A 15000-nucleotide genomic window follows, 5' to 3' on the forward strand; every position below is an offset into this window, starting at 1 on the left:
TTCCCTTGAGAAATATAGTTTTTTCTATATTTAATTAATCCCTTTTTGAGACTTTCATCTTCAAAATATATGAAATCAATTACATTATTCAATCTGGGTATATAGGAGGCTCGAACACTCCACAAGTGCCGTGTTATCATACTACACATCATCCCAACCCAGATCCATGAACTGATAGCATCTCTTGACCCGTTTCTGCCGGATGAAGAAAATAAATATTCTACACTCTGAAGATTAATAGCAATGAGACGATTTTGAGCACGGGAGTTCGCTACATCAAGCCAAACATCCCACTCAAAGCGATTTGGCAAGTTGCCGCAGCGTACAGCTGTGCTTTGCAGACCAAGTAGTTTGTTATGATGCCGCAAGGTGTGGCCCAGCAGAAACGGGTTAACCCACATGACCAAAAATCCAGGCATTTGGCTTACGTGAGCAGCCGCTCTACCAGATGGTGGCTTGTAGGCCAGACACAGGCAAATATGTATGTGCGGTGATAAGACTCTATGCCTTCTACTTGCAAAATTATTTCCTCTTCTTACACATGTGTTTTTAGATTTTTGGCCATTTTCCAATGTCCATATTTGCCATTTGATATTATACATTATCCAAAAGGTAATAGACTGTTTTCTTTGCACAGATTCCATATCATCTCTCTAAGTAGTACACAACTCAGAGCAAGAAAAATTAAATTATGTAACACTTTGTTAGTTCTCATTTTTTGTTTTTCTGTAATATTCAATTTTCTGTAATACAACCTATGCCACCTGTCACAGCACCAGGAATATGATGCCGAGCATGGAAATGGCCTCCTCAAGAAGCCAGCGCTTTTCCAGTCACAGACATCACATTCCACATTTGCACATTAATGGGAATAATGCACAATCGCCAAATGAGTCCAATAATCCTCCTAAGAGATTTGTGCACTCTTGGCGAGTCTTTTCTATCGACCTGGCCTCAGCTAAACCACTCACAATGATAGGTTTGCATCACCCGGCATACAATTCAATATTCCCGTGACATAATGTTCACGTCACTCACCCCCCAAGCCAGATTTCTTCATGACATGATGGTTACGTCACCCGAATCCAAGGGTTTAATAATACTAGTACACAATACAATAACAACTCTGCAGTTACTTTTATAATGCAAATATTCCTCAGTGCAATTTTGCTTGTGCCTGTGGAAAAATATAATGGCTAGCTCTACATTGCGAGCAAACATAAGAAAGGGATATATGAATAATACTTATACTCATTTGAGTCATCACTCATTGTTACAACTATGAATTCATCCAATTACTCTGATCATTGCAAAGATAAAGCATAAACAATGACTCATTCATGGTGATTTTCTCAATGAAAGAATTTGTAACTTATCACTTTCACTCAACTGACAAGTGAACAACTGCCTGCAAATCCTGTGGCTGAGGCCATTGGCACCACTGCTAGCCTGGTTTCCACAGAAGCAGAAAATCTGACAAAACTCTAACCTTTCCGATCACATATGCTGATTCTGATGTAATTGATGGGTCACAAGAAAAGTACTTATAAGTTGTCTGGAAAGTAAACTTGAGAAGAAATTTGGCTTGAGGGGCGGGGGACATGAACATGCCATTATGGGGGACGTGGACTTGCTATCGTGAGCCTTTCAGCTAAAGGCCAGGGTGATGGGAATGACACTGATAAATGAGTGTGGAATTACCATCCATGCCTGGGAGGGAGCTGCTTCTGGGAGGACACGGCTGTGAACGGTGTCGCAGGTTGTATTACAGAAAATTTAATATTACCAAAAATTAAAATATGAAACCAATAAGAAAAGGTTACTTATTGTTATTATTTTTGCACTAAGTTATGGACTACCTAGAGACATGATATGGAGTCTGTGCAAGGAAATGTCTCTTACCATCTGGATAAAGCAAATCAAATGACAAATATGGACAAAAGAAGCTAAAAATGCTTATGTAGAAAAAAAGAAAATTCCAATTTAAAGGGCAAAGATTCTTGCCACCGACACCATGTTTGTGTGCGCTTGGCCTCCAAGCCACCCATCCGTTAGAGTGGCCGATCAAGTAAGCTTAATATCCGTATTTTGGGCCATGGGATGGTAAGGAAGCATCTGAATCTAATGAAAACTTGAGAAGAAATATTAATAATCAAACTCAGTCAAACATTATTATCAATTATCCACCCACCCCGAAACAAGTGTATGATACCTGGGAGGAGGCAGGCCTCCTGTATATACAGATTGAACGGCCTAAAGATGGTGGATGCTACATCTAAACAATTACGCAGCCTTTCAAAAAAAAAAAGGACGGGTGAGAGAAACACATACCTGCAATGGCATTGATGTCTTGTTGCCATAGAATATACCGATCCTTCCAAGGTTTTGTCTAAACTCAGACTTTATACCAATTTGTATTATATCGTTCTCATACAAAACTCCATTGTTTTTACAAACAAACCTGTAAGCCAAGAAATTTTATCTTAAACAATTTTAAATACACACAAACACAAAAATAATTGACAAAAAGTGGTTATATTTGTCAATAAGATCCTACGCTCATATAAAAAAAAAATCATAACCTCATAAAAAGTAGTTATATAAAATGGAAAAAAAGAAAAGAAAAAAAAAAACCCTAATAGTTAACTATGGAATTTACATACATCTAATAAAAATATATAATACTATGAGTTACACAAATTCTTTGACTTTTTAAAATGACAGCTTATGTCAGTGTTTGAAAAAGGCATTTTACTTAAAATATCTATGAAATTCTATGTAACCCCATGGATAAAACTGGGTTTTCTCAGTAATTTCTATCTGCAAAATTACACTTCCTGCTTGCTATGGTATTTGAAGTACTGTGTGTTTTGTCCATGTATATTTTTTTTTTTCTTTTTTTTCTTTTTTTTCTTTTTTTTTTTTCCAGAACAATAAAGAAAAGAAAAACAACAACATATGTAGGAGTTGAAAGGGGAGAAAATGTCTTTGGTGATTAGTACTATGTAGTTAAGTGTATGATATTTGTATTTGTGATGAAAATGTACACCTTTCACATATCAATGCTTATTCAAAAAGAACTTGCAATCATCTAGTGATAATCTAAATTAGATGGGAAAAATCTGCCCAGCTTATATGCAAATGTTGTAGTATTTATTTGTATGCCTTGAAAATGTTGGTGCCTACATTCCTGAAACCAATCTCCAGTGTATGTGGTGGGCTGACTACAATTACTTTTTCATCACTATGGTCAGTATGACTACAAAAGTCTCTTGATCTAAATAGAAAACAACTTACTTCTTAATATTGTCAGTTGCTCCTGATGAAGAGGCTGGTGCTGGCGCAGCTGTTCCGTTGTGAGTGTTTGTATTGCTCCCGCCACCACTGCCACCCCCTCCGTACAGGTCCCCTAACACATCAACCAATACCCCTGTTGACAGAATGAGGTTTATAATGACAACCATATAAAGTTAATTCAAAGGTTGCGAGAGGAGTTAAGAACTTAGGGCAAAAATATATTCAATTACAACTTTTGATCATCATATTAGTCAAAAAACAATCAGCAATGTAGCATATACAAACTAAACATGACATAAACAGTTGGTGTTAAGATCTTTAAGGAAACTTACCAGTGTTACTCTGAGTATTATTTTGGTTAGCAGGTGGAGTTGACAAGCCTAGTAAATCTGCTGATGTTGAATTGTTCATCTGTAAATGGAGATGAAGATAATAAATAATCCATCTAAATTCACATCAACGGAGTCCCAAAATAGAAAAAGAAGAGGAGAAAGGACCTAGTACTGGATGTGTCCTTACTTAGAATGTCTCCATATTAACCCTATTTGGTATCTCCTAAGTATTTATATTCACATTTAAAGCTGTCATTATGGAAGACAATCATTGCATGGAAAACCCGCCTGTGCTGTCTGAGGCTTCTCCACCGCAGGCGCTGCGTTGCCTTCCCGAGCCTGAACTCTTGCCTCCCTTTGAGCTTCCTGCGCAGACATTCTCCCACTCTTCTTCTTTAGCACTGCTAGGATGGAGGATTCCTTCTCCGTGAAAGGTGGCATTTCTTCTAATACTGTTGCCTGGAATTGAAGTAAACGGAAGTTTCTTGATACAGACAATAACAGTCCAAAACCTTGGAATAAAATTACAAATCACTTTATATACCACAACAATCTAAGAAGGAACACGAAGGTGAAAGTCACAGGAGAAAGAATTAGGTGATAGATGAGGAAGGAGAGAAGAATAAAGAGAGGGGGGAGGGGAGGGGAAGGGAGGGGAGGGGGAGGAGGAGGAGGAGGAGGAGGAGGAGGAGGAGGGGGAGGAGGAGGAGGAGGAGGAGGAGGAGGAGGAGGAGGAGGAGGAGGAGGAGGAGGAAGAGGGGAGGAGGAGGAGGAGGAAGAGGGGAGGAGGAGGAGGAAGAGGGGAGGAGAAGATGGAAGAGGAGGAAGAGGGGAGGAGAAGATGGAAGAGGAGGAAGAGGGGAGGAGAAGATGGAAGAGGAAGGGGAGGAGAAGATGGAAGAGGAGGGGGAGGAGAAGATGGAAGAGGAGGGGGAGGAGAAGATGGAAGAGGAGGGGGAGGAGAAGATGGAAGAGGAGGGGGAGGAGAAGATGGAAGAGGAGGGGGAGGAGAAGATGGAAGAGGAGGGGGAGGAGAAGATGGAAGAGGAGGGGGAGGAGAAGGGGGAAGAGGAGGAGGAAGAGGAGGGAGAGGAGAAGGGGGAAGAGGAGGGGGAGGAGAAGGGGGAAGAGGAGGAGAAGGGGGAAGAGGAGGAGGAAGAGGAGGAAAAGGGGGAGGGCAAGAAGAGTTAGGGGAGGGGAGAGTTAGAATGAAATGAAAAGGAAAAAGGAGACTGTAAGAATGGGAGGAAAGGGGGAAGATAGCAATGTGAAAGAAGGAGAAAAAGAAAAACAGGGTATTAGAGGATGGCATAACACAATTAAGAATTGAACAAAACAAAGGGAATTAAGAGGTAGTCAAAAATGGGTGAATCAAATAATAGACAAACAGTAAAAAGAAAGTATTTCAAAAGAAAAAGAAACATCATAATCCTAACCCCAAAAATAAGTGCATGAATACAAATGTGGTCTTCTTACCAGAACATCAGTTGTGGTAATGACTGACAAGTGCAGGTACTCCGAAGCCCTCTGTTGCAACTCTGCATCAGAGGAGCGGAGGTTGGAGTTCGACTTGAGGACATCTTGTATCTGCGTCTTGATCTCCGGGAACAGGTTAATGAACTTGATGTAGGTGGTGAGGAGGAGTGCACGTGTCCCAGGGGAGCAGAGATGGTACTGTTGGGAGAAATGGTTGTTTAAATACAATAAGGCTCCCAAATCTAATATATACAACCACCCTATTAATAGGTTCAAATTCTTTTCTCTGTAAGATTACCTTCTATACAGTTTCTTACCTTTGAATGCAAAAGCTGGAACTGTACTGCTGGTGCTGATCTGGAGTCCCCTGCAATCAAGTTGCCAAACTCACCCAAGATGTACCCTCCAACCTTCACCATATTCTCGTGACAAGCTGGGGCTTGTAATGCCTTTGGGAGAGAAAGTTAAAATTAGAACAAGACTGGGGGCTTTAGGAGCAAATCTGCAATAATACACAGCTGCAACAATAGAGACAGCAGTTCAGATAGGGTACTGAGAACACAAATTCCAACTGAAGTATTTCTACAAGGGTTTTATGGATAAGAAAAATCATTCATCTTCATTCAACTTAAAAACTATTCTATCTTTTTTTACTTCCAATAAATAATAAAGGCTTACCTCAAAGACAGTTTTTGCAGCATAACCCTGAACATCCTCTCTGTTGACTACGATCTGTATAACACGGTACCAAACCTCTTCAGAAACATAATCTCCGGCAATACGAATGAGGTTTAAGATCACATCCACATACCATGTGTAGTCCTGAGCATATTTCTCTGCCAGGATGGCCACTTTCAGTACCTGAAAAAGATTAAATAATTAATTTTAACAGTCTCGGCTCTGTCACTATAATTTTGTTTTTCTCCAATTCAATCTTGAAACGCAGCATATACAGTCAACATAGTTCTGCTTCATGAAATATGACCTGAAATTATAAAAATATTCTACAATCAAAATCAATTCTAAAATTCCTGATGTGTTCTCAGAACTTTTTCTCTACATTTTCCTCAATAACACAAGCTCTCACCATTTCCTCTCGGATAGAATAGTCGGCTGTCTCCAAATAATTCAACATTTCCTGTACGATTTCTTCAGCATTGCTGCGATCACACATGGCATAAAGGAGGTCAACAGCTCTCTGTCGCACGCTCACATCACGCTCAGTCTGCAAAATTAATAAGGAAATAATTTCATAACATATTCTGAAATAAATTTGTATGAGATCATCGTCCCTACTCTCAAAAAACAGTAATATCAACATGATAACAAGAAATCTAATAAATATATGAACAAATTGATAGAAAAAAGAAACCAATTGAAATTAAAAACAAATAATTGACTGACCAACTGATTTTATAAGATGGCTGTAACTAACATAAGTGAATACAAAACCAATTACTTCTTTGATGATCCAATAAAAAATCCTTGGTAATTATACATATGAGCCCATACTACTACAGGCCTTCTGGGAGCATAGATGGCAACACAAAATTGAAGCACCAATTCTGTGATGAAACTAATGAAATTGGTGTGCCTTAGGAGTGGGAGAAAGAACGAGAAAAGGAAAAGAAAATACTCTCTCCTGCGGATAATTTACCTTTAGTGCATTAATGACAGTTTCTTGGTGCTTCTTGACAGCCTCATGGGAGAACTCAGAGGTGGCCAAGAGACACATGGTTTCCAAGGCCAGATACCGTAGGTTGGTCTCACGGTGGGAGAGGAATTGTCCCAGTTGGTTGCAGCCCCTCACTAGCAGGTTTGGCTCACTGGAAAGTTATGAGTATTCTGTTTAACTCCACATCCATAGGTCTGGGTCACCTTTGACAAAGTACTAACACTATCAACTGTTATCCATCACGAGTTGACTTTTTTTTTCGACTTAGAACAAACTAATTTCAACTTATCTTAATCATTACAAAATAAAATCTTCAAAAGTGACAGCACAGCAAAATTTGTCAATTATACTATATATTTCAAGTTCCTTGCAGCAAAATACAAATCAAGAACTGTTTAAGAAAGTAATTATAATGATAATGCCAACAGCAAAAGTAAAAGGGAGACTCACCTGTCTGAGTGAATGATTATGCTGATGGCCTCAAAGAGAACAGCATTTTTGGCATTTGAATGTTGCACCTGCGAAGATATTTAAAATATTTAATTTTTTTTCTACAGGTAAAAGGAGAAATACAATAAAAGTATACATTATCACTATATCTTGGAAATTCCTATGCCACACCTTCAAATGAATAGCAACAGAAAAAGTAAGGAAGTTTGGCTAGTTTTGACTACTTGGTGGCATCAGGATAGTGTTTAGTTAATCAAAGCAATGATCAGTTTGAGTTCATAAATGAGGGTGGGAGGGAAGTAGGTAGTAGGCACACACACTGGTGTAAATAGGAGAGCAGGTACAGTCACCGACAAAACTGTCGTTCGTCAGCCAAGCGTTGCAGAAGGGCCAGTGGCATAAGATAAAGTCACTTAGTTGATATCAAATGTAACAAACTCAAAGGCTGACTTGAGTAGAGCATTGATATGTTAGATTTAATGGGATTCATATAACTATCACAACGGATGAATAACAGACTATAAACCACAAAAAAATTATACAGAATTACATTACATAGGTATATCTATACCAACAAAGTGTATGATTTTTAGTTTGTTTTCTTGTGTGCTTTTGAATAGATTATTTACTACCTACACTCTTTATTAAAATCTGTAATATAATTTTTCAATCTTATCAGAAGTTAGCACAAGCCCAGCAGCAGGAGCTAACCTAAAATAGCACATAATGCCATTAATCAAAATATTTATGGAAAACAATAAATCAAACAAGTTTGTGTATCTCACAATACAGGAAAAAACAGGAAAGAGTTAGCACAATATTAGTGAAAATTACTTTCAAATATAATTTACCCACAATTTACTGAAAATTGCAAAAGCAAATTAATTTGAATAGTTGTTTATATCCAATGTTTTACAGGGAAAAGTTGATGTGCATTAATACTTTATTTCATATTAATGAATAATTAAAAGAATAAATGAATAATGTATATACAATACTTCCTATGCTGAAGCCTATGCTGTGATCAGTTCTTTGCAACGTAACTGAGCACCAGATATAAATTACAGCTCAACTTTACTGTCCTTGACTAAAACACCACAATAATACACTGGCATGATCCATATAGCTGTTTTATCTTGACACTGTTTATCAGATATATTTACCCTATTTCTACAATTCAGTATTTGTGATGAGATACTTACCACAGTACTTATACTTGCTTTACTGTGTAAATATAGCTAATGCAAACTGCTGATAACCTTTTAAGCTAATGATGATCTGCCTCCTATTTCAGCAACACTTGGATTACTTTTGTTGGCAATTGTACATATTTGGGCAACAGTGTAACTGTGGGCTAAAATACAGGGAACAGACGTAGGTAGAGGTGTGGGAACAGGTGTAAGTATAGGTGTCGATTGGTTTAAGGTGTACAGGTGTGACAGTGTGTTGGGAAGGAGGGGTGAAAGTGTGGAGGTGTCCCTGTGTAGACATGTGCTTATATATGTGTGAGCTTGTGTAGGTATATGCTTGCATGTAGGAGTGTGTATACAAGTGATGAAAGTGAAAGTGAGAGCATGTGTTACTCTACATGTGCGTGTGTGAATGCTGCTGTGTATATTGGTATACATGCCTCTAAGTGTTTAAGAGTGCAAGTGAGAACATGCGAGTGCGTATATGTAGGTGAGAGTATGCATAGGTGTGTAGATGTGTGTGTGTCATATACCAAAATGAATTTAAGCCTTTCATACCTTTTTAGATTTTGGTGGTTCCTGGGCCTTATTGAGAATGGTATCAAGGCATTCATTGAGACGGCCCCTCACACCAGGGTCCTCTGGGGGTGGGTAGTGCTGGAGCAAACGCAGGAGCTTCACCGAGAGCCAAGGGGCCGGCACAAAGTAGTAGGTGTAGTCTTGCAGATCTGTGTAGCTTGCTGTCACTATCTGTGGTCGATGAAGTTTTATTTTTGTCATTTCCACTTTTCAATGAATAGAAAAAATATACATATTTTGCAACTGGATTAACAATGCTCAGTGGTAAATGATATAACTAATACCTCATACCACTGGGGGGAAATCTAGTGAAATATATGCCATTCTTTTATTCCTATCTGTATCTCTATTAATCAAACTGTGATAGTTATTTTAGGAGATTATACATTCATAGTGTAGACAATCTTTTGCAAATTCTTAATTTCTCCTATTATGGCTCAATTTTCCTTTAATAAGTCACAAAATTATTTGCAATTGGTTTTTAAAAAATCATGTTACTCCAAATAATCAATTCATAATAATTAGTTTTGACTTTCCTAATATCTTATTTTCCCCCTCATGAAGGAAAAAAAAAAATCCAACACAAATGAGTGCATGCAAGAACATACAACTATGATAGCACTGTACTACAAATTAAGTATTACAAGTTTTTCACACAAAACCAATCCCAGTAGCTGCTTTCCCGTGCTTACCCTGGAAAGTCTTGATACTGCAAGGGAAACACAACCCTTATACTCATCAGGATTCTTTTTAACGAGGGCCTCAATGAGAGAGCAGGCCGCTGTGACCACCCCCATGTGCTGGTCATTCAGCAGGTGGATGATGCGTGACGTCCACTCTCCGCCAGGTATGATCTCCTGTGTGGTTCGGAAGAGCCGCAAGAGACAGAGAGCAGCTGACTGCTTGACAACATCCATGGTTTCTCTGCAGAGATAGTAATCAAATTAAAAAGATGGTAGAAAAAAAGTACATGCATAAAAGTGATCTTAGCCAATATAACATGATAAATATTTCATCAATACAAAACCACAGGAGTAATATTTGCTTCTTAATTCCAGAATCTTACCCTGACACAAGCAACTTTGGAATGTCTGTGCCAAATGCATCTGCCATCTCCTTCGAGCCAATGTTTGCAATGCACTGCAATGCAAGGTTAACATGCACAGGGTTTCGGGAGCCCAGATCATTCTTGATGCTCTGCACAATAAGCTTGATAAGATCACTGTTTGTATTCACCAGAACAGAGATGAATAAATAACCCTGAAAAAATAAATTAATATGTAAGCAAAGGAATCTACAAACAAATTCTTTCTTTCTCTCTCAAAGCTTGACAACCAAAATGTATGCTACACACTTTACTATTATCATTCAAGAGAACTTTACTGGTCTCAGGCTTACCAGTCTGCCTTACATTACTTTTATGCACTCTTACAGTCCACTATAAACATACACACTAGCTTACACATTTTGTATAATGCACTAGCCTACACGTATTCAGGAATGCACATCAAAACATCTCAGCCACCACAAAGGATTCCACACATTGCCATCATCACACTTACTATCTGTTTCTCTGTGTACTTGTTGGAAGAGAGGAGATTCACAGCTTCCATGTGGCCAAAATCAATGTCATGGCCCAGTAGGAATATGAACAGCAGCTTGCACACATACTTCTTCTTCTGGTAGCCATCCAGCGTCTTGTCTCCCTTGAATTTGGAACGGATGTTTGCCAGTTCCTTGTTGATGCGCTTCACTTCTGCTTCTTTGCTTTTGCCTAAAAATAAGATTATAACAGTTCATATGCATAAAATCTATTGAAAACCTAACTTGAAAGGTTAATATAAAAAATTCACTTTACTTTTATTTATCAGCCTGTTTTTTCCAAGACCTTCTTTAATTCCTTTAAAACCTGAAACTAATGAGAAATTTGCACAAGGTTTAAAGTGGTAATAGAAAGTAAAAATATTCTGGAATCACCAGACAATCGTGCTTACAGTTTCTAATGTCTGAGATGAAGACCGCAAGGCCTCGCATCCCATCTCCACGTACAGCCGGCATCGTTGTTGCTTTGGATCTGAAATAAATAAAAATTCATGTATTTTCTACAAAGACATAATAATAAAATTAAGGTCTTTTAAATTATAAAATATTAGCCTATTTACACCTGGACTGCTCTCAGTTGTGCAGCTAAACCCTGGTTGCATTCACTGTGAAAAATATACCCACAAATATAATCTTAAAGCCTCTTTGTAGCTTCATGAACTAAAAAAACAGTTTATGCCACAGCATAAATTCAAGGAAAGGTGAAACCAGGTGGTGTCACAAAGTCTTCTAATCGACTCCTTTGTGGCTAAGCACTTGCAGAGCCATCTATGTGCAGAGACATTTCAGAAAACAATACTACAGTGAACACAACATTTTCTCAGAGGCTTTGGGTAAACATATATCACTCATGTTCAAACATCTGCAGTTTTCTTGAACCTCTATATACATATATCATTCAGTTACTATCATCTGGCTTACATTACATTACTCTGCAAAGAGTAAAGGTGCATTTGGTCTTTCTCCTTAACCCCTTGCCGACGGGTAGGACATGTAGACACATGCTATGCCCACTGTGAGTACTTGTTTGATTGTTTTTACACATAGATGGCTACACTTGTACTAAGTCACCAATGAGCCAATTACAAGTACTGCCTGTCTCGCCTGTTCACCCTTTTCTTTGATTTACAAAATATTTTACGTTATCTTATTTTGCTGTTACTAATGTTAAAAAACATTATAATAATCATAATGTTTATAATAAAAATAACACCATCGATATTCATAGTACTAGTAAAAAATACGTTTTTCCCGCCAATTCAAATCAGGTACAGTCACAAGGTCTACTAATTGACTCCTTTGTGGCTAAGCACTAGCAGAGCCATCTATGGGCAGACATTTCACAAAAAAATATAGAAAATAGGCACTGCATTTCCCCCATTTTTTTTTCATTTTCCCCGGAGGCATTGGGTTAATAGCCTCTAGAGCATCATTGAATCAATTAATCTTTTAATCACTGCTCAGAGAAAAATTTTGTTTAGCCTTCCCCCCACCCCCCAAACAGCTGATCTGCATACTAACTGATTAAACCTCCTACAACCTTCATTTCAAAAAAGTCGTAAAGAAAAATAGTGAACTTTTCACAACCTATGACACCTTAGAGATTGTGTTAAACATATCCCTGACAGCCAAGAAAATGCACCTCCTAGCACTAACCTCTAAAACAGTGAAGTGGATAAACAGTGTACTATAGTATAAAATACACACGGATGGTAGTATGTGGCTTCATGCCAATGCTGCGCGAGGACGTCAGAGGCTTAATGTCTTCTGGTGACAACAACTGACAGCTACAAAGGACAGACATACCAAGACATGAGACAGTTTCCGAACCAATATACCTTGCAGTTGGCAAGCTCTGGGTTGTACTTTTTGCATGAAACAAACACCTATAGAAAGATCATAGAACAGTGGATTTTTTCTTTTAACTTTAAGCATGAAACATGTTTTTATTAAGTCTGTTCATCTAGACAAAACAAACAAAAAATGTAAAATGTGATGTCCATTTTCACCACTGCATCTGGCCTTCCACCCTGTACCATTACCTCATGCTCTTGTGTTATGCTGACATTTATTTCATCACTTTAATTGCAAAATAACAAAATTTGAAACGTATTTCGGAGTAAAGGAAAAAAAAAAAATGAAAGCTGCCACTTATCATACTGCATTATCAAAAACAATTTACATAATTCTAGCCACAGCAGCAGCACATGAATAAAAATATTTATAAAACACATAACCATAGTATTTACATATTTTGCAACAAAAGCAAAACAAATTTGATAAAAGAAAAATACAATACTGAAGGATGAAAATGTCTCCTGGGAGAATAATGGCAAAATTCTCCTTTAAACATGGCCATCTCAGATGTAATCCACAGCCAACTGTGATCAATAATCTAGCCCAATACCATGCCACCACAACTAACACTCCAAGAACCACAGATCTCTGCACACAAGGGGACAGGAAGTTTAACAAAGTTTTCCTTTTTCAGGCAGCTGGGAATGACTTCACTTTGTTATCATAGTCTGCTCCACAACAAATGCTGGTTGAAAATTGCTGTACAATAATTTTCAAGTATTGCTTTAACAATTAATCTCTATCAGGAATCTAATAAAATAATCAACAGGAACCATACATTCACACCCACTCAAAAATTGTAATCCTTTATATCTAATCTATGAAAAATGAACTTGAAAACTGATAAATCAAATCTATTATCTAACAATTCTAGCATTCACTTCCAGATCTCTGCCTTAGTATTCCCCACAACCCAGCTAACATGCCTCTATGAATCCATGACCTATTTTCTTGACTTTACCAAAATGTCAGTATAAGCAGAAAGAGTCAATGAAACAATGTCCTCAGACAAAGGAAAAGCTTATGGAAGAGTTCCTTCCAGCACACAATGATCATATGATCCATACACATCACACTGGTAATATAAAATACAAATAAATCCATAAAACTGCAATGAGGTTGGCTTTCAGGGACATGAATCACCCCCAAAATGGCCATGAAGTTGATGACTCATTCTTTACCCTAAAGGGATAGAGCTTATGCAAGCATTAGCCATTTTAAAAAATGGCTAATTACCAATAAAATGGGTTATCTTAATGCAGGTTCATACAGTTACTATGGAAATCTCTACATTTCTAAAAATAAAAAATAAATAAATAATAATATATATACACCAAACAACAGCTATAACAAGGAATAACTACCTGCCTCCCCTGGACCCAGACTCAAATCAGGGAATGTCACCTTTTGGTCAGGCCTAATTGCCAAATCTCAGGAATTGGTGAGGCCAAACCTTGGGCATTATTTACCTGAATTCTGCTCATACTTTCCATCAGAAATGATGACCTATGAGTGCTTTAGAGATGTGTAAAAGATCCATCCCATCCTGTGCCAACATTTTATTGGGCTCTCATTGAAACCACTATTGTCAATGGACAGCTGATATTTAGTGGCTTTACTCTACATCTATCAAGGTTCATTTGATATGGACAAGTGTTACAGAGTGCATTTGTATGTTGAGATATAGACTAAGTTAGCATAAAACATTTTTCACACTTTTTGGAATAAAAACTGTGGGAACCCACATCGACAGGTAATTTTTATCGTTCTCCTGCAATTCCCACATTTTACTTCATGCCTATCCCTGCTATCAGCAACATCACCACTGCAGATGGTTTTCAGAGACAAAAACTACCATGTCTGGACAGAATCGCCTCCCTTGACAATAATTTACTGATGCTTTTCTTGCTTTTCTACAGTTACCATTTTTAAGTCATACTCTCTAGAGCCAGACACATCAGCTTGTATCTTCTTACAAAACTACAGAATCCAGATTCATACCAAACACACTGTTTGCCAGCCACATAGTACATGCTTGGTATTCTTTTTGCTATATCACAACCATAGCTCTTACGGTAAACAGGAAATAGAACCAAGAGATACATGATACTACAATTTTTTTAAACTTCAATACTTCTACTGTAAAATGAAAATAAGCAATTACTATTTAATTATAATATATGTTGGAACCATTCTGACAGTCATCCAAAACCCACAAACATTATATCGAAGCATTTTCAACGAAATTGATGGCCAATTATTTGGAAAAAGACCTAGATCTTGGCTAATATAACAATTGGACATCTAATTAACAGAAAGTACTCAGAACAGACTCATTCAGTAATAAAGAAAAATGAAAACTATCTGGCAAAATATGCATGGTTTTGTTTCATTTCCTGAACGTTTGTGTTAGGCACAGCATGACTGTTTTCACATAAAAAGGTCGAAATGGGCTGTTTTAGGTGAATGAATTACTTGTGCCACAGGTCAATGCACCCCAAAAGATTTATTGTCAAATAAAAAACTTGTCCACACTCTATCC

General features: G+C 37.7%; 1 protein-coding gene across 3 annotated transcripts in view; it reads right to left on the reverse strand.

Annotated features, from left to right (window-relative positions):
• LOC125041425 (AP-2 complex subunit alpha-like) overlaps positions 1 to 15000 on the reverse strand; it is a 51990-nt gene that overhangs the window by 12322 nt on the left and 24668 nt on the right. For all 3 annotated transcript variants that reach the window (XM_047636381.1, XM_047636380.1, XM_047636382.1), the window contains exons 2-16: positions 10994 to 11073; positions 10562 to 10773; positions 10066 to 10259; positions 9692 to 9923; positions 8979 to 9170; positions 7231 to 7298; positions 6763 to 6931; positions 6193 to 6330; positions 5784 to 5966; positions 5423 to 5554; positions 5106 to 5303; positions 3918 to 4088; positions 3630 to 3708; positions 3298 to 3430; positions 2332 to 2461 (exon numbers count right to left, since the gene is read on the reverse strand). In XM_047636381.1, the coding sequence (XP_047492337.1) occupies positions 2332 to 2461; positions 3298 to 3430; positions 3630 to 3708; positions 3918 to 4088; positions 5106 to 5303; positions 5423 to 5554; positions 5784 to 5966; positions 6193 to 6330; positions 6763 to 6931; positions 7231 to 7298; positions 8979 to 9170; positions 9692 to 9923; positions 10066 to 10259; positions 10562 to 10773; positions 10994 to 11073 (2311 nt within the window). The remainder of the gene's footprint in view (positions 1 to 2331; positions 2462 to 3297; positions 3431 to 3629; positions 3709 to 3917; positions 4089 to 5105; positions 5304 to 5422; positions 5555 to 5783; positions 5967 to 6192; positions 6331 to 6762; positions 6932 to 7230; positions 7299 to 8978; positions 9171 to 9691; positions 9924 to 10065; positions 10260 to 10561; positions 10774 to 10993; positions 11074 to 15000) is intronic.

Source organism: Penaeus chinensis, chromosome 30 (genome assembly GCF_019202785.1).
Source record: "Penaeus chinensis breed Huanghai No. 1 chromosome 30, ASM1920278v2, whole genome shotgun sequence".
NCBI classification, from domain to species: Eukaryota; Metazoa; Arthropoda; class Malacostraca; order Decapoda; family Penaeidae; genus Penaeus; species Penaeus chinensis.